The 25,952-nt window shown below is 39.5% G+C and overlaps 1 protein-coding gene across 5 annotated transcripts in view; it reads right to left on the bottom strand.

The window, feature by feature from the left end:
• Positions 1-17,001: 17,001 nt before the first annotated feature.
• The window catches only part of TAB3 (TGF-beta activated kinase 1 (MAP3K7) binding protein 3), a 90,104-nt gene continuing 81,153 nt past the window's right edge, over positions 17,002-25,952 (bottom strand). For 3 of the 5 annotated variants that reach the window (XM_059384765.1, XM_059384764.1, XM_059384767.1), the window contains 2 exons: positions 25,666-25,767; positions 17,002-21,255 (listed from right to left, as the gene is read on the bottom strand). In XM_059384765.1, the coding sequence (XP_059240748.1) occupies positions 21,107-21,255; positions 25,666-25,767 (251 nt within the window). In that variant the 3' untranslated portion in view covers positions 17,002-21,106. The remainder of the gene's footprint in view (positions 21,256-25,665; positions 25,768-25,952) is intronic. The other 2 variants (XM_059384768.1, XM_059384769.1) reach the window with 2 other exon arrangements.

The following is a 25,952-nucleotide window of genomic DNA, read 5'->3' as shown; positions in this document are numbered from 1 at the left end:
GCAAGTAGGAGTAATGCTCTTCTCTGTTCTGGTTTGCAGTCCCCACTGTACTGATTGTGTTGATAGAGTGTTATTTCCCCCATTTGTTCTTGCCTTTATTGTTGATGACTTTAATTTATTTTTAGGAGTCAAGCATCCAAGGATAACCTGAGAGATGTAGCTCATCTCATGCATTACTAGGATGACAGAAGAGATATTATTAGCTGAAAATCTGCTCTCTCAGTACAAGACCAATGGTATTGGGTATTAAGAAGTGCACATATTGCATGGAGTACTGGGTGTGGTGCATAAACAATGAATCTATGAACACTGAAAAAAATAAAATAAAATAAAGATGTTACAAAAATAAATAAATAAAACTAAAAAGATTAAAAAATAAAAATAAATGAAAAATAAAGCAACGCAAAACAAAACATGGAAGCCATTATTTTCCTTTTCTATTATTTGCTTACCAGCAGACTTGTTCTTGCCTCTAATCAGATTTCCTTAAGGCCAAAGCTATGTAATAAATAAATTTAAATAAATATTTAAATCAAATTTTCTTTATTTAAACTTATTTATTTAAATAAATATCTATTCAATTAAATAAAAAAGAAACAGCCATATTTCTTTTTTTATAATTTTCTTTTATTTTTATTAACATATAATATATTATTTGCCCCAGGGGTACAGATCTGTGAATCGTCAGGCTTACACACTTCACAGCACTCACCATAGCACATACCCTCCCCAGTGTCCATAACTCAGCCACCCTCTCAGTACCCCCTTCCCCCAGAAACCCTCAGTTTGTTTTGTGAGATTAAGAATCTCTTATGGTTTGTCTCCCTCCTGAACCCATCTTGTTTCATTTTTTCCTTCCCCTCCCCAATACCCCCCACATTGACTCCCAAATTCCTCATCTCAGGGAGATCATATGATAATTGTCTTTCTCGGATTGACTTATTTCGCCTAGCGTAATACTCTCTAGTTTCATCCACATCATTGCAAATGGCAAGATTTCATTTCTTTTGATGGCTGCATAGTATTCCTGTGTGTGTGTGTGTGTGTGTATCACTTCTTCTTTATCCATTTATCTGTTGATGGACATCTACGTTCTTTCCATAGTTTGGCTATTGTGGACATTGCTGCTTAAAATATTCATTTTTCTGCATGTGGCTGTCCAATTTTTCCAACACCATTTGTTGAAGACACTATCTTTTTTCCACTGGACATTCTTTCCTGCCTTGTCAAAGATTAGTTGACCATAGAGTTGAGGGTCTATTTCTGGGATCTCTATTCTGTTCCATTGATCTGTGTGTCTGTTTTTGTGCCAGTACTAGACTGTCTTGATGATGACAGCTTTGTAATAGAGCTTGAAGTCTGGAATTGTGATGCCATCAACTTTCGCGTTCTTTTTCAACATTCCTCTGGCTATTTGAGGTCTTTTCTGGTTCCATATAAATTTTAGGATTATTTGTTCCATTTTTTTGAAATAAAAATGGATGGGATTTTGATAGGGATTGCATTAAAAATGTAGATTGCTTTAGGTAGCATAGACATTTCACAATATTTGTTCTTCCAATCCATGAGCATGGAACACTTTTTCCATTTCTTTGTATCTTCCTCAATTTCTTTCATAAGTACTTTATAGTTTTCTGAGAACAGATTCCTTGCCTTGTTGGTGAGGTTTATTCCTAGGTATCTTATGGTTTTGGGTGCAATTGTAAATGGGATCAACTTCTTAATTTCTCTTTCTTCTGTCTTGCTGCTGGTGTATAGAAATGTAACTGATTTCTGTGCATTGATTTTGTATCCTGATACCTTACTGAATTCCTGTACAAGTTCTAGCAGTTTTAGAGTGGAGTCTTCTGGGTTTACCACATAAAGTATCATATCATCTGCAAAGAATGATTGACTTCTTCTTTGCTGATTTGGATGCCTTTAATTTCTTTTTGTTGTATGATTGCTGAGGCTAGGACTTCTAGTACTATGTTGAATAGCAGTGGTGATAATGGACATTCCTGCCGTGTTCCTAAACTTAGTGGACCAACTCTCTGTTTTCCCCATTGAGAATTATATTCGTGGTAGGTTTTTCATAGATGGCTTTGATAATATTGAGTTATGTTTCCTCTATCCCCAAACTTTGAGGAGTTTAAGTAGAATGAAAAGTCCATAACAAGTCCTAACCCTAACCCTAACCCTAACCCTACACTTTGAAGAGTTTTGATCAGAAAGGGATGCTGTACTTTGTCAAATGCATTTTCAGCATCTATTTAAAGTATCATATGGTTCTTGTCTTTTCTTTTATTTATGTATTGTATCACATTGATTGATTTGCAGATGTTGAACCAAACTTGCGCACTGCAATAAATCCCACTTGGCTGTGGCAAATAATCCTTTTAATGTACTGTTGGATCCTATTGGCTAGTATTTTGGTGAGAATTTTCGCAACTGTGTTCATCAAGGATATTGCCCTGTAATTCTCTTTTTTGATGGGGTCTTTGTCTGGCTTTGGGATCAAGGTAATGCTGGCCTCATAAAATGAATTTGGAAGTTTTTCTTCCATTTCTATTTTTTGGAGCAGTTTCAGAATAGGAACTAATTCTTCTTTAAATGTTTGATAGAATTCCCCTGGGAAGCCATCTGGCCCTGGGTTCTTGTTTGTTGGGAGATTTTTAATGACTGCTTCAATCTCCTTACTGGTTATGGGTGTCTTTAGGTTTTCTATTTCTTCCTGGTTCAGTTTTGGTAGTTTATATGTGTCTGGGAATGCATCAATTTCTTCCAGATTGTCCAATTTGCTGGCATATAGTTGCTCATAATATATTCTTATAATTGTTTGTATTTCTTTGGTGTTGGTTGTGATCTCTCTGCTTTCATTCATGATTTTACTTATTTGGGTCCTTTCTCTTTTCTTTTTGATTAGTCTGGCCAGGGGCTTATAAATCATATTAATTCCTTCAAAGAATCAGCTCCTAATTTCATTGATTTGTTCTACTGTTCTTTTGGTTTCCATTTCATTGATTTCTGCTCTGATCTTTATGATTTCCCTTCTCCTGCTGGGCTTAGGCTTTCTTTGCTATTCTTTCCCCAGCTCCTTTAGGTGTAGGGTTAGGATGCGTACTTGAGACCTTTCTTGTTTCTTGAGAAAGGCTTGTATCACTATCTACTTTCCTCTCAGGACTGCCTTTGTTGTGTCCCACAGATTTTGAACCATTGTGTTTTCTTTATCATTTGTTTCCATAATTTTTTTCAATTCTTCTTTAATTTCCTGGTTGACCCATTCATTCTTTAGAAGGATGCTCTTTAGTCTCCATACATTTGGGTTCTTTCCAAATTTCCTCTTGTGACTGAGTTCTAGCTTCAGAGCATTGTGGTCTGAAAATAGGCAGGGAGTGATCCCAATCTTTTGGTACCAGTTGAGACCTGATTTGTGATCCAGGATGTGATCTACACTGGAGAATGTTCCATGTGCACTAGAGAAGAATGTGTATTCTGTCGCTTTGGGATGGAATGTTCTGAATGTATCTGTGATGTCCATCTGGTCAAGTGTGTCATTTGAGGCCTTGATTTCCTTGTTAATTTTTTACTTGGATGATTTGTCCATTTCAGTGAGGGACTTGTTAAAGTCCCCTACTATTATTGTATCATTGTCAATGTGTTTCTTTGATTTTGTTATTAATTGGTTTATATAGTTGGCTGCTCCCATGTGAGGGGCATAGATATTTAAAACTGTTAGATCTTCTTGTTGGACAGACCCATTAAGTATGATATAGTGTCCTTCCTCATCTCTTATTATAGTCTTTGGCTTAAAATCTAATTGATCTGATATAAAGATTGCCACCCTAGCTTTCTTTAATGTCCATCAGCATAGTAAATTGTTTTCCACCCCCTCACTTTAAAACCGGATGTGTCTTTGGGCCTAAACTGAGCTTCTGGTAGATAGCATATTGATGGGTTTTGTTTTGTTTTTTTATCCAATCTGATACCCTGTGTCTTTTGATTGGGCATTTAGCCCATTTACTTTCAGGGTAACTTTTTTTTTTAAAGGTTTTATTTATTTATTTGACAGAGATCACAAGCAGGCAGAGAAGCAGGCAGAGATAGAGGAGGAAGCAGACTCCCCGCAGATAGCCCGATGTGGGGCTTGATCCTAGGACCCTGGGATCATGACCTGAGCTGAAGGCAAAGGCTTTAACCACTGAGCCACCCAGGCGCCCCTCAGGGTAACTTTTGAAAGATATGAATTTTGTGCTGTTGTATTGCCTGTAAGATGACTGTTATTGTATATTGTCTCTGTTCCCTTCTGGCCTACTAGTTTTAAGCTCTCTCTTTGCTTAGAGAATCCTTTACAATATTTCCGGTAGGGCTAGTTTGGTGTTTGCAAATTCTTTTAGTTTTTGTTTTTCCTGGAAGCTTTTTTTTAATCTCTCCTTCTATTTTCAATGAGAGCCTAGCTGGATAGAGTATTCTTGGGTGCGTGTTTTTCTCATTTAGTGCTCTGAATATATCATGCCAGTTCTTTCTGGCCTGCCAGGTCTCCGGATCAGTGTTCTGCCAATCTAATATTTTTACCATTGTATGTTGCGGACTTCTTGTCCCGAGCTGCTCTCAGGATTTTCTCTTTGTCATTAAGACTTGTAAGTTTTACAATTAGATAACAGGGTGTGGACCTATTTGTATTGATTTTGCAGGGGGTGGGTCTCTGCCTCCTGGATTTTGATGCTTGTTCCCTTTGCCATATTGGGGAAATTCTCTACAATAATTTGCTGCAATATACCTTCTGCTTCCCTCTCTCTTTCTTCTTCTTTTGGAATCCCAAAAGAAGATATATATATATATATGATACCAAAAGATGAAACAACATTATATATATAATTATATATATAATTATTATATTAAATATTATATTAAATATATAATTATTATATAATTATATATATAATGATATATATAATGTTGTTTCATCTTTTGGTATCACTTATCTCTTGAATTCTCCCCTCGTGGTCCAGTGGTTGTTTGTCTCTCTTTTGCTCAGCTTCTTTATTCTCTATCATTTGGTCTTCTATATCATTAATTCTCTCTTCTGCCTCATTTATCCGAGCAGTAAGAACCTCCATTTTTTATTGTACCTCATTAATAGCTTTTTTGATTTCAGCTCAGTTAGATTTTTATTCTTTTATTTTTCCAAAAGGGCTTTTATTTCCCCAGATAGGGTTTCTCTAATATCTTCCATGAATTTTTCAAGCCCGGCTAGCACCTTGAGAATCATGATTCTGAACTCTAGATATGACATATTACTAATGTCCATATTTATTAGGTCCCTAGTCTTCCGTACTGCCTCTTGTTCTTTTTTGTGTGGTGAGTTTTTCTGCCTTGTCATTTTATCCAGATAAGAATATATGAAGGAGAGAATAAAATACTAAAAGGGTGGCAAAGACCCCAGAAAAATGTATGCTAACCAAATAAGAAGAGACCCCAAATCAGGGGGGAAGAAAGGGTGTAGAAAGAATTTTTTTTAATTTTAAAAATTAAATATATATATATTTGTTTTATATATATATATTAGACTAGTGAATAGAACAGAGCCACCCACTTGATTTGGGGAGTATTTGGGTCTCTTAGAAGAAACTACCTCCCAAAATTTTAAAGAAAGAATAACATATATATATATATATATATATATATATATATATATATAAAACAATAAGGGTAAACATGATGAAGGGATGAAATATGACTGTAAAGATGAAAAATTTTTTAAAAATCTAAAAAAAGAATTGATAAGTTGGTTAGAAAAAGAAAGTGGAGAGAATTTGCTCAGGCTGGAGACTAGAACAAAGCACTATGCTACATTTAGGGTATACTTTGATGTATTAGAAGAAATTGTATCCCAAAAATTTTTTAGAAGAAAAAACCCTATATGTATATAAAAAATAAAGTAAGATACAATGAAGGATAAAATATGAGTATAACAATGAAAGTTTAAAAAGATTTTTTTAGAAAGGTATGCTAAGATAAACTAGTTTAAAAATGTTAAAAGAGGAAAGAAGAAAGTTAAAAAAAATCAGAATAAGAGAAAAATAAAATTAAAAGAATTTAAGTAAGTTTGCAAGACTAAAGAATCATGGGGAGAAAGCCATGAATTCCATGCTTTGCTTTCTCCTCCTCTAGAATTCTGCTGTTCTCCTTGATCAGTGAGCTTGGTCTTGGCTGGATGTTCTTGCTGATCTTCTGGAGGAGTGGCCTGTTATAGTGATTCTCAAATGTCTTTGCCCAAGGCAGAATTGCAGTGACCTTGCCAGGGGCCAGGCTAAGTAATCTGCTCGGGTTTGCTCTTGGGAGCTTTTGTTCCCTGAATGCTTTCCATAAAGTTCTGGAGGACATGAATGAAAATGGCGGCCTCCCAATCTCTGTCCCAGAGGAACTGAGAGCTAAGGGCCCCACTCCTCAGTGTGCGCTCAGAGAAAAGCACTCAATCACTCCCATCTCCCTGGCCTCCAGCCACGCTCTGAGCTCACCTGGCCTGTGACCGAGCTTTTCTGTCTCTGGCACAACTTGGAGTCTCCAAACCCAGCAGATTCCTGCCTCCAGAGGAGGAAGGTAGGCCTCCCTGGATCTGCCACTTGTGGGGCCCTGCTCAAAGAGCAGGATCTGTACTGTGGATCACAATTTAAGGTAACCCCAAGCTGAGGGCTCACTGCTCGGCTCCGTCTCTGTAGCTGGCTTCCCCACTCTGATTCCTGTGAGCTCTGCTACACTCAGACACCCCCAATCCTTCTGTGACCCTGTGGGACCTGAGACCACATTGTCCCCACAAGTGGTCCACCTCCACTTAGCCTCTGGAGCAAGCCCCTCAGTGGATCAGACTCTTTTTTTTTTTTTTTAAAGATTCCATCCATTTATTTGACAGACAGAGACCACAAGTAGGCAGAGAGGCAGGCAGAGAGAGAGGATAAGGCAGGCTCCCCACTGAGCAGAGAGCCCGATGCTGGGCCCAATCCCAAACCACGGGATCATGACTCAAGCTGAAGGCAGAGGCCTCAACCCACTGAGCCACCCATGCACCCATGGAGCAGACTTTTAAAAGTTCGAGTATTGTGCTCTGTTGCTCCACTGCTTGCTGGGAGCCGGCCCCTCCTCCCGCGTCTATCTTCCAGTAGCTTCGGATTCACTTCTCCGCACATCCTAGCTCTCAGAAAGTGGTTGGTTTTCTGTTTCTAGAATTGCTGCTCTTCTTCTCTTTGATCTCTTGTTGAGTTTATAGGTGTTCAGAATGGTTTGATAAACTATCTAGCTGAACTCCTGCTACCTGATGTCATCTCAGCCTGCTACTCCTCCACCATCTTGACTCCTCCCCACTGGACAGTTGTGTTTTCATTATCATTTGTCTTCATGTATTTTTTTTAAATTTCCTTTTTGATTTCATGTTTTGCTCACTTGTGGTTGAGCAGCCTACTGTTCAGCTTGCATGTATTTCCATTTTCTCCAGATCGGATTTCTAGTTTCATACTGTAGAAATTGATTGTTCTATAATTGATTACTAGTTTAAGACTGGTGTGGTTACAAAAGATGCTTGGTATAATTGCAGGTTTCTGAGTTTTGTTTTGTGTCCTAACATGATCCACACTGAAGAATATTCTGTGTGCTCTTGAAAAAAAAATGTGTATTCTGGTGTTTGGGGATGGAATATCTGTATCTGTTTGATCCATCTGGTTTAATGTGTCATTCAAAGGTAATGACTTGAAGTTCTGTTGGGATGATCTATCCATTGATGTAAGTGGTGTATTAAAGTCCCCTAGTGTTACTCTATAAATTTCACTTCCTCCTTTTATGTCTATTAAAATTTGCTTTATGTATATAGGTGGTCCTGTGTTGGGTATATGGATTAATATTTCTACCATTATATAATGCCCTTTTTTTCTGTTCTAGTCTTTGTTTTGTTTTTGAAAAAGATTATTTATTTTAGGGGTGCCTGGATGGCTCAGTTGGTTAAGGATCTGTTTTTTGGCTAAGGTTATGATCCTGGGGTCCTGGGATGGAGCCCTATGTCAGACTCCCTGTTCAGCAGGGAGTCTGTTTCTCCCTCTCCCTCTGCCTGTTGCTCCCTCTACTTGTACTGTCTCCAATTATACTCTCTCTCACTATCTCTACCAAATAAACAAATATAATCTTTTATTTAAAAAAGATAATTCATTTTAGAGAGAGGATAAGTGGGGGTAGGAGCAGAGGGAGAGAGAGAATCCTGAAGCAGACTCCCCACTGAACATGGAGCCCAACACGGGCCTTGATCTCACGACCCTGAGATCATGACCTGAGCTGAAAGCAAGAGTTCACTGCTTAAGTGACTGAGACACCCAGTCATGCCTAGTCCTTGTTTTAAAGTCCCCCCCTTTTTAATATCTGAAGTAAGTATTATTACCCTTACCATTTTTTCACTTCCATTTGTATGGTACACATTTTTCTAACCTTGCACTTTCAGTCTATGTGTCCTTAGGTATGTGGTAAGTCTCTTGTAACCAATATGTATATGAATTTTTTTATATGTTCAGTTTTTTTATTGGAGTATTTAGTCCCTTTACATTTAAAGTAATTGTTGTGGTGCCTGGGTGGCTCAGTTAAGCACCCAGCTCTTGGTTTCAGCTCAGGTCATGATCTCAGGGTCATGAGATTGAGTCCTGTGTCGGGAGTTGTGCCTGCTTGAGATTCTCTCTCTCCCTCTTACTCTGCCCCCTCTCTGCCAACTCACTTGCTCTCTCTGTGTCTCAAAAAATAAATGTAGACTTAAAAAATAATTATTGATAGGTTTTCCTTTTTGCCATTTTGCTAATTTTTTTTCTGAAGTGTGTGTGTGTGTGTGTGTGTGTGTGTGTGAGCTCCACACCCAGTGTTGGGCTTGAATTCATGACCCCAAGATCCAGAGTCATATGCTGTACTAACTGAGCCAGCCAGGTGCCCCTTTCTGGTTGTTTTTATAATTCTTCTCTGCTATTTTTTTTTCTCTTGCTCTCTTGTAGTTTGATAGCTCTCTGTATTGCTATGTTTAAATTCATCTCTCTTCTTTTGTATGTATTACAGGAGTTTGATTGTGGTTACCACTAGGGTCATATAATATCTTATATGTATAACACCCTGTATTAAGTTGACAGTCACTTACATTTGAACATGTTCTAAAAACACTACATTTTTAGACCCCTTTCCTCATTTTATGTAGATGGTATCATATTTTATAGCTTTTTATTTTGTGTATTCCTTGACCAGGTTTTGTAGTTAACACTGATTTTGCTATTTTGGTGGTTTATCCTCCACATTAGTTTTATAAGTGATTAATCTACTACTTTTACTGAATCTTTGCTTTTATCTGTGAAATTCTTTCTTTTCACAATTCTCTTCTTGTTATGGACTTTTCATTCTACTTAAAAATTTCCTTTAATATTTCTTGTAAGTCTGGATTAGTGGAGATAAACTCCTTCAACTCTTTTTTTTTTTTTTTTTGGTCTGGAATATTTTTTTATCTCTCTTTCCAATTGGGAATGATAACCTTGCTGGGAAAAGTATTCTTGGTTATAGGTATTTTCCTTTCAGCACTTTGAGTATATCCTGTGACTCCCTTCTGGCCTGCAAAGTTTTTACTGAAATATCAGCTTATAGCCTTATGGGATTTCCCCTGTATGTAACTGAATTTCATTTTCTCTTTCTACTTGTAAAGTTCTATCTTTATCATTATTTTTTGCCATTTTAATTCATATGTGTCTTGGTGTGAACCTCCTTGGATTGATGTTATTGAGGGCTTTCCCTGCCTCTTTGATCTGGTTGTGCTTTTCCTTCCCCAGAGATTAGTAAACTTTTCAGCTATTTTTTCTTCAAATAAGTTTTCTGCCCTCTTCTTTCTCCTCTTTCTGGGACCTCTATAATACAAATATTATATGCTTGATGTTGCTGAGTTCATTTAACCTATTGCCATTTTTTATTCTTCTTTCCCCATTTGCTCATTACCTTGGTTGATTTCCATTACTTGGTCTTCCAGATTGCTGATCTGTTTTTCTGCATCCTCTAATTTGCTATTAATTCTTTTCAATGTATTTTTTTATTTCATTTATTGAATTCTTCATCTCTGGTTCTTTTTTATACTTCCTATCTCCTGGTTGAAGTTCTCACTGAAGTCTCCTACCCTTTTCTCAAGTCCACTGAGTATCTTGATGACCATAACTCTGAACTTTATCGAGCATATTGTTTATCTCCATTCCATTTAGGTGTTCCACTCTGATTTTTTCTTGTTCTTTTATTTTGTAGAGATTCCTCTCTCTATTTTGTCTTAGTTTCTGTGTTGGTTTCTTGAAAGTAGTGGCCTCATGTAGTGGAAGTCCTGTGGCACCCTGTAGCACAGTCCTGCCACCCCCTCCCCTCTCGGTCACTAGATTTAGGTGCTCCAAGGGGTGTTCACTCTGTGGGCTACATCAACACTAGTATTGGAGCCAAGCCATGGGTTATCTTTAGCTGAGCCAGCTGCAATGAGCTCCTTTGCCTGCTGTGGGTACACGGGGCAGGGTTTGGTCCCTGAACTGTTGAGAGATCTGAGGCCACTGTGAGTTCTTTGGTGGCCAGGACTGACAGTCAACCAAGATGCCTGTAACTAGTCTCTGGGCCATAGCTGCAGGTGCACCCAAGGTCAGGGTTTGTTTCCCGTGCAACCAGCTAAGAGACAATGTTGCTGAGACTTGACTGTAGGGTTATCCCCACCTCCCCCAGGGGCAGGAGTCACTTTGGAGTGGCACTGGTCCCCGCTGGGACTGCCTGTGGGGTGCAGCAAGGCAGGAGCTTCTCTGTGGGGGGGACAATCACTCTGACAGGTGGGTTGGATGGGGTAAGTCTGCAGGGGAATCCTGGGGCAAGGCATGTGTTGCTAGAAAGACAGATGGGAGAGCTCTCTAGACCAGGGAAGTGGAGGAGAATTGGTGTCCACCAGCTTTTTTCATCCTGGGGACATCTGAAGATCCCTGCCCTTCTAGCACATGTTCTAAGATGAGTCACTAAACCTTCACAAGTACCCTGAGACAGTTTCAGCCTGCAGCATATATGCTGTGTCTTGGGTGGAGTTATTTATTCAGACTCTTGAAGGGCAGGGTCTCCATTTCCTATTTGTCTTCCTGTTCTCCTAGAAGGGAGCCCACTGGTGTTCAAAGCTCCCCAAATTAAACCCAACAGGTTTTCAAAGCAAGCAGACTTGTCTTCCCGGTGTGGGTCCCCAGTGCCGGGGGTGCCCAGTGTGGGATCTCATCTTCCTGTTTCTGTGGGCTTGCAGCGTTTCTCCTATCTGTGGTCCGTCTTACCTGGGATTTGGTTCCCAGCTGCATCTCTCTGCCTTCCTGTTTTCTTGAGACAGTCTGCCAGTCTTCAGGTCATTTTCAGAGTTAGGGGCATGGACATATCTGTTCACTTCACTGTGTCCATGGGATGAGATGAGCTTAGGATCCTCCTACTCTGGGCATCTTACCCCTTTGTCCAGGCTTTCTTATTGAGGAGGTCAACAGTTTCTGTTGAGTTGAAGTTCTTCTACAGATAACCACCCAGTCATGGTTTTCTTCTGTATGTTTTATTAAGTGTGTGTGACAGGAAAACAAGAGACTGCAAATGCGTGTTCATGGATATGACCCAATAAGACTTTCCTCCAATGTTCCTATGACCAGGATGGTTCAGTGTGCTGGCTTCTCTCTGCTATGTGTCCCTGCATGAATTTTGGGATTGCCAGAAGTTGTAAATTGTAAATCACATACCTCATATTGATAGTGGTTTTTTCACCAGAACGCTTGTGATTATGGATGAATAAGCAGCATTTTTGCACAGACTTTATCACATAATGCATTTTGGTATGGCTTCTCACTTGTAGGGCTCAGTACCTGAGTTCTCAGCGGGTTGCGTGGGTGAACAGCTTTCCACTCACGTGACAGCTGTAGGGTTTGGCTCCTGTACGTATTCTCGCAGACCTTCTCCAGCGCTGGGCTTGTATAAACACTTTTCCGTAGGAGTTATACAGCCTGGCCTTGGAATACGGGTATCTCTGGCCTTTCAAAACTTTGTGATACACCAATCGGTTTTTACAAAAGATCTACATTCATACGTATTTTTGATAACCAAAAGAAACCTGAAGAGGACTACTTTTTACCAAAAAAGGCAGAGAACAAAAGGTGTCCAGCATCCAACCCTTTAAGCAGTGAGAGTGGCCCCACCCAGCGGCCCCCTCTGGGAACTGCACTGAACGTCTCTGCATCAAGCCGACGGAGCCTTACACCCTGTGAGCATCTGTGCTTCGTCCTGACTTGTGTGTGTGTGTGTGTGTGTGTGTGTGTGTGTGTGTGTATCTCTTAGCCACATGTGTCCTAAGGTGTCAGACAAACCCTAAAAGAGGTTATTTTGGGGGGTCCAGGAGTGCTCAGAAAATGTCTCCTGTAAATGAATGGTGCCTGCTCCTTTCCTTTATGCCCTTTCAGCTTACACAAGCTTTGAAAAGGAATGCTCTGCTTCTGGACAGCCCGGGAACCTCGAGCTCTGATCCAGCTCTTCCCTGCAACTCTCCACCTCACCAGGATTCTTGACACTGGCTGTATATTAGATACAGCATGTTCTTTCAGCGTATAGCTGAGCTGTGATTTTCCATATTTCTCTTTCACTGTTTGAGTTGGCACGAAGACATCCTGTGCTGGCAATGTATTTATAGAGGTCTGAAGTGTCATTTCTTTGTGCAACCTGTTCTTGTACAGGTGTAGACAGTTTATTTGCATGTAGAAATTTTTCAACAGATACATTCTTTTATATTTTTTAAAGATTTTATTTACTTATTTGACAGACAGAGATCCCAAGTAGGCAGAGAGACAGGCAGAGAGAGAGGGGGGAAGCAGGCTCCCTGCTGAGCGGAGAGCCTGATGCGGGGCTCCATCCTAGGACCCTGGGACCATGACCTGAGCCGAAGGCAGAGGCTTTAACCCATTGAGCCACCCAGGCACCCAGATACATTCTTTTAAACACAGAGTACTGTCTTACTCTGCTTCGTTTTCTGGGAATTGAAAGCATTTTTCGTGTCTGATAACATCTTTGCCAACGCCCCTTGGTAAGGATTTGCCTGAACTAAATCTGATTTTATTCTTAATTCCAGTTTTTGATCAAAAGTTATTTAGAAGAGTTTTTCCGTTTTCTTTCTGGTGGCTTGATTTGTTTTTAGATTTAATATTTCACAGTCAGAAAAATGTGGCCTGTATAATTGCTTTAAAAATTGCAGTTTTCCAGTTTTTTTTTATTTTTGTAAATGTTTGGTAAATTTTTAAAAGAACATTTAGGTCATGTGAGATATATAATTTTATTGCATGGAGGTTTCAGTAAGCTGATTCTTATACTATTTGTCTGTTTTTACATTTCACACTCAGAATTCTGTTCAAGTTTAACATAAATGCAGGAGAATTCCGGTGTCACTTTTGTTTTTCTTTGTAGGTACTATTTTTTTAACCCTCCCACCATGTTTCTATTTATTGTTTCTCTCCCATTTGCTGTGTCATTTCTAATCACATTTTTAATTATTGCTACTCCTAGATCTAGATTTCATGCTTGTTGTGTTAGTTCTTCATCTTTCTTCTGAATTCTTGAATAATTTTCTGTTGACTTGGGTTTCTTAAGTTTAACTACCTATATTTGCATTTTAGGATTTTGTAAAAAAAAGTTTTCATTGGAAGGAAACTGTTTTTGATCTGATTTGATCCTTTCTGAAAGATAGCCCATTGCTATACATTTTGTTTGGAATTAAAATTAGAAATAAAGTTTTCTGCACTGGTTCAAGGATGAGGTCCTTCTTTAAGAATGCTAAATCTTTCCACGAGTGTATTGATTTTTAAGGAGTCTTTAAAAAGATGACTTGGAACCCAGTGCTCAGATCTTGTAATCCTTAATGAAAAAGAAAGCTAAAGCTTTGTACTTTTTTCTGTGGATTTTCTTCAATGAAAAAAATCCTTGATGACAGAGCCGAGGAAAGACAAGCAAGTTGCATGTACTGTGAAGCCTTGGTTTTTAGCCACTTGGTAAGCAAGCACCCATGGGTACTGCTTTAGGTATTTCCTGGACAGTTGAAAATTGTTCCCTGGAATCCTCAGCTAGGAGATTCAGATTTTTCCACGAGGTTCGTTGTGGTAGCTGGAAGTTACTTGGTGCATCACACTCCTTATCTCAGTGGCCAAACTACTCCCTTCAATGCCTTGCTTCTGTAATGAAACCCATGGCAGCAGTGAGACAAAAACAAAAGCTGCTGTATCAGTGCTTCCTGTCCAGCACACGTACCCTTGCATTGTCTGCTGCCCCGAACTTGGGGGGCTTCAAAGCCTTTTGTGGGGAGTCCCATAGATGTGCTGTGCAGGATTTCCTTGATAAGCTTCATTGGTGACTGCAAATGTGGCCTGGTTGATCCTGGTTGCTACTGCCTTCAGTATGTCCCCATCTGTACTTGGTCTATTCTGATCCCCAGAACATCATTTCCTATTTTCCAAACGTTAAAGATGTTTCCATTAGTTACTTTAGAACCTGGAAAGAGAAACTCAAATCATAATCTTAAAATAGGAGTTCCCCTGCCACACCTGACCGTTAGATTCCTTGCCACAGTGTATAGGGAACGCGAGTGATTTCAGTTATGCGTAACCCAAAGATCTTTGAATTAAACCTAACCTACCCAGGGCAGACTATTCTTAGTGATTTGAAAGAAATCAAAATTGGAGGATGGGATTTTAAAAAGGCTATAAAAGTTAGTGGTTCTTGACCGGTGCAACAGTACTTCCTGAAAACCACCTGGGACCCCAAGAGAATCTAGGCACAAATAAGTCAAAACCAAGCAAAGGAATATAGAATAATGAACACTTTGTTTCCAAACTACAATGCAAAACTTGAGGAAGCCAGGCTGTGTGAAAAGCACCTGATTTCCCCCACACTCTGTGCTTCTTAACTACCAAAATATCAAGAAAGAGTGGCCAGAAACATATCCATCAAATTCCAAGAGGCAGGAAAAGTGAGGTGGTCTGCCTGAGAGGAGAACCTGGAACTGGTGAACCATAACATCACCCACATACTCTGTATCTCATTAAAACCTTTGAAACCCCTATCACAAAACATGGCCCGGACAGCATCCTAGGAAAAGGCCAAGAGACCAAAGTTAAGAAGTCTTTGGAGGAATGCAGGTGGTAGACAAGCTCCCCGCACCCAACAGTGAGCCAGACTTCTGTGGGAAACTGAGCTACTCAATACCTAGAGAGAAATTATGAGAAGGAGATCATGTAGTTCTCACAGATGCCTCTTAACTACAAAAACGAGCACCATCATCAATATTGTGTTAACAGATTCGATGTCATTTTCTTTTTCAAAATCCACTATTGGAAAGGGACAACCTAGAATGTGGGAAATAAGAAAGGGAGCAGGGGAGTAAGAAAAATAGTCCACCTATTGTTTTTTGAAGTTGTCTTGGATTTTCTTTCTATGAATTACTTTACTTACTGTTAGATGTGGTGGGGAGGTAACCAAAGAGTAATGAGGGAAAGCTTGTGATTTAAGGTATAGACTTGTGCAGTTTCAAGATGTAAGGGACAACAAGTATTCTACTCAGATCCTAATTGAGAACTCTTGTTATTAAAAAAAAAAAAAAAAAAAGGCTACTTGGAAAATTTAACACAGAAGATAGTATTTCGTATGGTGCAATAGGAGCATTTGGCGCTTAGGTTTAAAAAAAAAAGAGTTGATAGGGCGCCTGGGTGGCTCAGTGGGTTAAGCCTCTGCCTTCAGCTCAGGTCATGATCTCAGGGTCCTGGGATTGAGCCCCTCATCGGGCTCTTTGCTCATCAGGGAATCTGCTTACCACCCCAACTCTGCCTGCCTCTCTAATTGTGATCTGTCAAATAAATAAATAAAATCTTTTTAATAAAAAGTTGATAGATGATTTCTTTGATGCCTGGGATTTGTTTCATTTCAAAATAATCACGGGGAGGGAAGCCTGGGTGGCTCAGTCATTAAACATCCGCCTTTGGCTCAGATCCCACATCAAGTTCCCTGCTCAGCGGGAGGCCTGCTTCTCCCTCTCTTGCTCCCCCTGCTTGTGTTCCCTCTCTCCCTGTGTGTTTCTCTGTCAAATAAATAAAAATAGATAAAATCTTTTATAAAACAAAAATAATGGGGGCGTGGGGGAAATCATAACATAGATGAAATGCAATTGCTTACATAGGGATAATATTGGAAGCTGGATAATGAGCAAATGAAAGGTCATTCTACAATTCTTCTGTATTTGAGTGTGTGCATTAATTTTCATATATTAAAAAAAGTAGTAGAAATTGTTTTGACTCCAAATATGCTTACTCACTGAAAAGGCTACCTACTAGAATTCATCTGTGCTGATTGCTGTGCAAATGTTGGAAGGTGGACTATGACTCTAGCAAGAGGAGGGTCAAGGGCACTGTTGCCCTGCACAAGTGTAAATCCGCCGTGTGGAACTTCTGGGTCCCCAAAACGTAATAGTCTAATGTGGACTGGAAACCTTACAGAGACCATAGTCATTCACCGCATATGTTGTATGTTCTATGGACTATATTGCTATAATAAAGCATGCTAGAGAAAAGGAAGTATGGAGAAAAGGATAAGATGAAACACATTTGTCGTCCTGTATTGTTTTTAGCACAGTCCACACGTAAGTGGACCTGTGCAGTTCAAACCCATATTGTTCAAGGGTCAACTATAGTTACAAATGATGAAAAAACTGAGAAGAAAAGTACTCATTATTTAAGTTCCTAACCTAGTCCACCATTTTCATAAAATTTGCTTATCTATCCTTCTGCCCAGGCTTTAAAGTTAATGGACATTTAATACCCCAAATCTAAAATTACGACGTGATCTAAAAGAGGAACAGAAATATGGAAGATTACGTTTTTGAGACAGCATATTTCAGTCTAGAAAACTAGGTGTTGGACTATAAATAAATCATTTCTAACTACACAGAAAAGATGCAGAATGTAGTGTTTGTTTTTAGTTTATTAATTTATTTTGCAGGAATCTTCGACTTTCCGAGTATGTACTGTTTGGAAGTACGATGCATGCATAGCCTTTTAAAATGCCTTTGTACAATTTCACCTCAAAATAATGATTCACAGCATACACAGAAATCTAGAAGAAACATGGTATTTACAAGATTTAATAAGGTCTTGCTGTTTTAATGAAGAAACTGATCAATTCTTTTACAGTAGGGAAACACGGACATCGGGTGTCATTATAAATAAGAATTCAGAATTGTTCAGTCTCAAAGCAACTTTTCATGGCTTTAGAAACTAATATTGGGTCACCATACTATTAATCTCTGAATGCCCAAGCCATGCAAAATCTACTTGTATTAAATATTTGGGGATGCAAATAATAAAGAAAAAAATGCAGGTCTAGTGAATGTGAAAACACCATCAGAATTAACTTTTACAGTAAGAAAATACTGTTAATTGTTTCGAAAAGATACAGTAGTGGTGCAACAGACAGTGCCCAATTTATTCTCATTTTTTATAGTAACATTTCAATGGTCATTTTTCTTGCTCAATCGATATACAGACACACTGCAACATGGATTCATTCCAAGTCTGAACAGTGGTTACAATAGCAAAATAAATCAAATTTAACTATGAAGGGACATCTTCACATTCCAGGATACATCACTGATATTTTCAAAGGACAAATTTTCTATGCCTTATATCCTTGCTTTTTGTTTATACTGTCAAAGACATTACAGTTACCTTGTAAAATACTATAGAAAACGGAGTTGCCACAGAAAGTTGGATACGAACCCTTGGTAACCAGGACAAAACAATGACAAAATTTACGGAAACAATAATTTTTTTTAATAATTAAAAAGTACTAAAATCGAGACCAGCTCCTTAAAAATTAAACTGCTCATCACACTTCCCATTTCGTTCAGGGAAATAAACAAATTAGCAACACTTTCCCCACCATCCATTATCTTCTCTAAAACTACCTTTTCTACAATGCAGTTCTTTAGTTTCTTTAAAGCCCCCTGCCTCTTTCCTCTCGCATACAAGGTCATTATATCTGACAATGCTGAGAAAGTTTCTGGCTCTTCCATTCCCACTTTAAACTCCTCAGACCTACTCCAAAAGTTAAGGGGCAATGTACTTTTAACAAAACAACAAACGTGCTTTCTAAAAACCCAGTTTACAAAACCATGAAATAGCGTAACGTGTATCATCAGGCCTATGTGTTACCAGGTATATCAAACTAGGCGTGTTATAAGAAAACATACTTTTCACTAGAAAAACGAGTGCACCAACGGACCCCGAGAGCCAAAGGAGGGCAGCAGACAGGTACCTTCTCTCCGCCCACTCCGGCGCGACTGCGTGTGCTCGTCCATCTGACCAGGAGATCCTCTTGAAAAGACACCTAGAAGTGGACTGAATTCTTGTTTAAAGCGGTCACGGGCAAGAAGTATATACAGGGGACATGGTTAAACTGACCACATCTGTCAGTGTAAGACAATTTTGCTTTCTTGAAAAATGAATAGAGCCTATGTTGGCATATGAAACTTGTGCACAACCAGAAATGAAGACAGACAAAACGACTTTAAAACCCAGCTCTGATGTCTCCTACCCCACCCTCTACACCTGAGAGACTGGTTGTTTCTTTTTCCTGGCAGGTGAAAACAATGATTTACTAGATAGATCACCAAAGGACTGGAACCATGCATCTATTGCGTGACAACAGCTTATTAACCGGGATGTGTGTTCATGCAGTAGTTGTAAAATCACCTACAGGGTTTTAATAAAGCATCCGACTGTTTGCATACATGCTACTTTCATTCTCAACGGACATGTCCCAAGTTAACTGCTGCCCCTTCAGCAGATCTAAGAATACTGGTAAACCTTTAGCTAGAACACCAAGCAGTATATATATTTTTCCCCGAAATTGTTATCTAATACCATGGGGGGGGGGTTGATCGTCCCTAAAGAGATACGAAAACCACACAAAGGCAAAGGCATTGGCGTATTACAGAATAGCAGGACTGAGAGATGGCTACTGGAGACGGACAGATACCAGTGTCACAGAAACCTTTAAAGAATGCAGTTTTCAGGTCAATTCTTTTAAGCCCATCTGTTTTCTCACCATTATTTTCACAGTTTTGCCACAGTTTTATGAGAGATGTTTTATCAGTGTCATAACATAGCCATGCATATTTTTGTGAGACAAGTGGATTGGGGGGGGGGATTTTCCACATAGGAAAAGAACATTTTCAAAGCTGTAGGTCAAGTGTGAAATTAGATGATTTTGATGGAAAATGATGATGGGTTATTAAGCCTTTGGTTTCATTATACTATTAAGTGCAGCTTGTTTTTCCAGGTCTGCCAGATATCACTTCTAAAGTAGAATACAGTGACAGCTTCAAGAGCGTGTGTGTGTGTGTGTGTGTGTGTGTGTGTGTGAGAGAGAGAGAGAGAGACAGAGAGAGTGTGTGAGTGTGAGAGTAGTGGGGCACACAGTATGGGAGAATGGATATTCCTCAAAAACTCTGGTAAAATCCTTTAGGATTACAAACGTTACTAGTTTTATTGCTGTTATTTATTTTATATTCACCAAAATAACAGGAAGATTCCAAAACCCAATTCTGAGCTAGGAAGGAAATTCAACAGTGATAGAGACCTTAATTAAATGACCTATTAATAATTTTCCAGTGGTGCACCCTAGTGAGTCACATGATTTTATATCTCTTCAGTTATTCATACCTTAAAGCTGGGGTTTCATAAACAAGGAGTGCTTTAGTATCACCTGAACTACTTGAACAAACTCAGTATTATCTCAGAATACAATATGTTAAATTGAAACAGTTCTTGGTTTTAAAGTCCTTTGTATTCACCCTTCTCTTAAAATCCCGTTTCTCGACTAGCCTTCTCTTCCTCCCAGGTAATGCAGTGTACAACTTTATGATCTTGGCCAACTGTAATTTCCCTCACATTGGCTTATTACTGACATGTGCAAATCAATCCGTATTGAACAGCTAATGTTGATTTTTTTTTTTCAGCTAAGTAAGGATTCTGGCACAAAACACTGTGCTGTAAACATCGTGAATTCATCACAAAATTGGAAGGAGGATAAAAAAGGTCCTATGGACTGCAAACATTTCTTACAGAACCACAGATGAGCTCAAGATTTCCGAATGGATTTTGGAATGGATTTACATTTGGCATACATTCACTGTGCTATTGGCAAAGCGCAGTTTTACAAGAAGGTCATTCATAAAATTCATAAAATCGTACTGATAAGGACTTGTTATTTTTAAGGCCAATGGCCCAATAAAAGCATGCAGTAACTTAAAAATTGTATCTACTATGTGGCATAATTAGGTCTTAGTTACCAGTGTTGATTTAGCTTGATGAATTATTGTACAAGTAAAAGGGATCTTCTCATCTCTGATTGTACTTTTGAATGAAAGGCACGATATGCCTCATTCTTAACTGCTACAAATCACATTTTAAGCCACTTATGTTTGTGTGTTTGAAATTATCTCTGAAAAAAGCAGCAATTACACATACCCTTATTATTTTGCCCACCCCCCCCAAGTCATATTCTGAGTGCTTTCTCCTGTCCTTCTCTTCAGTAGGAAACAACGGGAAGAAGCATGGGGAACCTTGGTTTTCCACAGAGCTGTGACCAGGTTAAGTCTGCTCTGAGAATTCACAGTTTGTCTGCATGAACTGTAACATGTCACACCATGACTTAAAGTTCTAGTTTATAAAGTAAGGGCCACTCAGCAGTAACTTTAACAATTGGGATTCCACAGAAGAGCTCTTGACTTCTCTGTGTACATTCTTTCAGGAGTGAATCCTTTCCCAGTTTCAAGTATCCCTTTCTATCTCACTCTGCAATGAGTTAAGAAAGGAAAAAAGGAAAACCCAAAACAAAGAGAACTCCCCATTTTTCTTGAATGAGCACGAGCCCTACAGGGGCGCTGCTCCTCCCCCAGTGGAATCAGAAATGAAAAGGCCGGGCAGATGCACACACTCCCAAGGCTCCTTTTCTTCTAGTGGGTGCTCCCAGTTTCTCTCTCAGGTCGATGCAGACTCTTGGGCATTCAAGTGTACCGTGGCATCTCGCACTGCTCACAGCGGTTCAGCGCAGGGTGGTTTAGGAAGGTGCAGCTATCACAATTCCATGGGGCCCCCTCATAGTCTTCATCACGGGGTTGTGTCCGGGGACTCTGTTTGGAGCCAGTCAGATGCTCTGAGGGAAGTTAGGATCAAGAGAAAAAAGAGATTGAATTCTTCCAAGTATAATCCAAACTGAAAAATTACAAAAAAAAAAAAAAAAAGAAAGAAAGAAAGAAAGAAAGAAAGAAAAGAAAGGGAAAAAAAGGTAGTTTCCTACCTGACCTAGGATAAAAGCCAATGAATGTCCATAGCTACTAGAACAGGAAGTTTATGATACAAATTGTACTTGGTCTAAGAAAATAAACTGAAGTCCAGGATCGACTACCATCCCTCATTCAGTATCCATAGATAGTGGTTATGCTGTACTATAGCCAAATGGACAGAGAACTATACCCCAGCATGTGAAATTCTGCCCCCACCTTTCCCCCTTCACTTCAGCGCCCCTACTTCACAGCCCCTTAGAGTAGTGGCCATACTGTATTCAACATGTTCTGGGATGTCTGCCTCCTTCTCGGAGACCTGCAGCTTTACAGTATGCATATGTCAGTTAATAATAAGGGCTCACGAAGAGACGGTTCCTAACAAAGTTGCTCGGAATGGTTAAAAGAGAAAGACTTTACAGTTTTTCGTAAAAGCCAAATTCATTCCATGTGACTCTTTTTAAAAAAGATTTTATTTATGTATTTGACAGAGATCACAAGTAGGCAGAGAGGCAGGCAGAGAGAAAGGAGGAAGCAGGCTCCCTGCGGAGCAGAGAGCCCCATGTGGGGCTCAATCCCAGGCCCCTGGGACTATGACCTGAGCTGAAGGCAGAGGCTTAACCCACTGAGCCACCCAGGCATCCCTGAAAGACTCTTTTTTATTCTCAAATTTCTCCTATCTTTTTGGCATTACAAGGTTCTTCAGGTAGTTTTTTAAAAAGTCTATTATCTGGCAATATAAAATGATCACAACCTTAGGTGGGTCCTCAGGATTTTTTTTTAAAAGATTTTATTTATTAGAGAAAGAGCTCATGAGCCAGCGGGAGCAGAGGGAGAAGGAGAAGCAGGGCGCCTGAGCCCGCAAGATCCCAGGACCCTGGGATCATGACCTGAGCCAGAACAGGCACTTAAATTAACCATTTGAGTCACCTGGTAACCCTGGTCCTCAGGACTGTGTGTGTGTGCGTGTTACGTTAGCCACCATACAGTTCTCATCATTAGTTTTTGATGTAGAGTTCCATGATTCACTGTTTGCATATAACACCCAGTGCTCCGTGCAATCCGTGCCCTCCTTAATACCCACCACCAGGCTCATCCACTCCCCACTCCTTCCCTATTAAAACCCTCCATTTGTTTCCCGGAGTCCATAGCCTCTCATGGTTAGTCTCCCACTACGTTTTCTCTCCCTTCATTTTTCCCTTCTCCTAATATCCTCAGGACTTTCTTTAAAAACACCTGAAACTTGGGGAGCCTGGGTGGCTCAGTCGGTTAAATGTTGCCTTCGGTTGGGTCATGATCCCAGGGTCCCGGGATTGAGCCCCGCATCAGGGTCCCTGCTCAGCGGGGGGTCTGCTTCTCCCTCTTCCTCTGTTCATGTACTCTCTTCATCAAATAAATAAAATTTTTAAAAATACTTGAATCTTAGATTCCTCCTAGATCCTCATCTCTCAGCCTTGAGCTCAAAAAGGCTCTTTGCTTCGGGAGTTAATCTGTAAATCCTGCTTTTGTGGATTAGCCCCTACTGAAGGTGGCAGCAGTGACTATGAGGCGAAAGGTATCTGGGTGGAATTCCCCCTGGAATCCAGATCATGGCCAGAGGCTGGGAAAATCTACCTGTTAAACCAGTGGAAATCATCACTGTGAACTGTAAATGAGATTAAGATCTAAGGTAGGCAACCTATCTAAGCAGGTCACAGAAGGAACTAAGATGGAAGGATTTAATCAGTCCTCATTTGGGGTTAAGTCTATCTTCCACTGGAAATTAATGAGCTCACTTGTGGTTAGCAATTTGTATTTCATGACAAATGGCTGGTGTGGACGTTCTCCAAGAGATAGAGAGAACTGAGCTTCAGACCTCCAACCCTACAACAGGCAATAATAAGACTCAGGCTTTGGGCACCTGAGTGGCTCAGTGAGTTAAGCCTCAGCCTTCAGCTCAGGTCATGATCTCAGGGTCCTGGGATCAAGCCCCACATCAGGCTCTCTGCTCAGCAGGGCTCTCTCTCTGCCTGCTGTTCTGCCTACTTGTGATCTCTCTCTGTCAAATGAATAAATAAAATCTATAAAAAAACAGTAAGACTCAGGCTGAAACAGGAAGGAGATGTTAGCTTTACAACAAAATAGAAAACCAATGGTCCATCAGCCTATTCCTAGAACTATAAAAAGGAGAATGGGTTTGTTTGTATGACCTCCACTGGCCATCTGAGTGGCCATTATCACCCACCTTGTATTTTTTGGCTCATGACTCCAAAACACAGAGACTTGATAGTTTTCTTTTTTGTACAATATGGAAGAATAAAAAGCACATTTAATTGCTACGGCCTTCTGTTAGAGGAAAAATGTTCTGCACGCCATTTCCAGAAAAGGTCCTCTCTCATACAGTACTCTTTGGTTTTCAGGGCATTTTGTTCTCCGAAAAGGTAAACACGTAAACCATATTGCTGTTGGCTTTTAATAAACAGGCTCTGAAAACTCACTTTTATACTTTCCCAGAGCAGGCAACTTTTTACTTCATGAAGTATAACTCCAAACCTAGCCTAAAATGTTATTTTCTAAACTCTATAAATAACTGCACAACCTCTTTTAGCATAACTAATACAGGATACTTGGGGCTCCTCTTCATAGTCTAATACTGTACACAAAGTAAAAATAATTTCCCTTCTATACTTTGAGTTCTTGCCTGAGACCCTCCTGTAATAAAAGACAGACTAACAAGAAAAGAAACAAAGTTCATTAACATATGTAGCTCACACAGACAGGGCAGAGACCTAGAAAACCTAACTTAAAATACCATCTACAGCTAAAGACAAAAGAAATGTGTTGGGGGGAAGGCAGGGGAACCAAGCAGGGAAGGTTACCTGACTGTTGCCTAGATTCCCTTCTCCACTGATCCACTTCTCTTTTGATTTAGTCACTAGGCTCTCTGGTAGGGGCAGGGAGACATTTCTAGGTGGAGATTGCCTTTATCACTGTAGATGTTCCTTAAAAAAGGGTAACTTCTACTCTGTTGTCAGAGATTCTCCTGCCTTTGCAGTTTCTCAGAGTAATCCTTTTGGAAAAGAGGCATGTTTGGCGGTGGCATATTTTTCCCTTCAGTACCATAATGATTTAATTTGGAATCAAGTCACTCTGAAGAAACTTATCAAAAGAATTTTAAAGGCACCTAATTTAGAATTATTGTGGGTAAGACGCTGCTCATTTCATCACAGGAAATACTGTTTAAATAGAAGTATTTAAAACCCAAAAGACATTTTAGATGTCCATTTTCATTTGATTTACATTTGTAAAATTTTGTCTTTTTATGGACTTTTCAAAAGAAAAATATTTCAGGTCTCATAGAAAAATTAATATGCATATGTATACACAAATGAAAAGTGAAATCAGTATGTTTTTCCTTTAAGACTAATTATTTTTAGGGGCACTTGGTAGGCTCAGTCAGAAAAGCATGCCACTCTTGATCTCGGGGTCATCAGTTAAAGCCCCACATTGGGTATAGAAATTCCTAAAAATAATAATAATAATAAACTTTAAAAAATACTACTTTTAAAGGGGTTAATAGGCCAGATTTCCATAAAAATAACCATCCTCAAAAATAGCACAAATCAACAGTTTCACCAATATTGTTTATATTACATAGCCATACTTGTATAAACCCAAACATAGACAGTATTTTTAGAATGCTTATTTCAACGGAATCCCAGGGTAAAATTCAAGAAGCATTAGAAAACTGCAGTGAGAAGTTATAAAAGCCAGAACTTTCAAGTTATTTCCTTAATTACTTGGCCTTGCTTTCTAGACGCTATTATTAGAGCAATCTGTCCAATATGGTAACTGCCGGCCAACTGAAATGTGACCACTGTGAACTAAAATGTGCTCTAAGTGTAAAATGTACACCAGATTTCAAAGATAGTGTATGAAATCAAGAATGTAGAATATCTCACTAGTTTATATTGACTTCATATTGAAATAATACTTGGCATATACTAGATTAAATATTTTAAGTATTTGCCTTGTATTATATTTCTGTTGGGCAGCACAGCCTTAGAAACTCAGCAGAGAGAATAATTATTTTTAAGGAATCTCTACACCCAACGTGAGCCTTGAACTCAAAATCCCAAGCTGAAGAGTCACAAGCTCCACCAACTGAGCCATCCAGGCACTTGGAGAGAGTAATTTTTTTATAAAGAGGTGGGGAAAGGTGGACTTTACTTGTGGTTAAGTCTACATGGGCGAACACGTGTCTTTGGACTTTGTGCACAAAATCCGGACACACAAGTACAAACCCTCAGCAGCTGCTGCCTGGGTGTCATGGACGTCTGCCTGTACTTTGGAGGTCACGCTAATTCTTCGGGCTTTCCTCTCAATTGTGCAAGGGTCTGACGAATCTGCATGAAAAGAAGCAAAGCCAGGAGAAAAGGGATTAAAGCCATCCATGAGAAGAGTGGACAGGCTCCCAAGGCTCTCCCATGGCACGTGGACGGTTGCGTGTTTGTCCTTTCTATTGCTTCATATTATCATTAGTTCTCCTGTGAAGGTAAGTGCCATATTTAATATCACTTTTACAACCTAT

This window comes from Mustela nigripes, chromosome X (genome assembly GCF_022355385.1).
Source record: "Mustela nigripes isolate SB6536 chromosome X, MUSNIG.SB6536, whole genome shotgun sequence".
Lineage (NCBI taxonomy): Eukaryota > Metazoa > Chordata > Mammalia > Carnivora > Mustelidae > Mustela > Mustela nigripes.
This window is presented reverse-complemented; position numbering and strand designations above follow the sequence as displayed.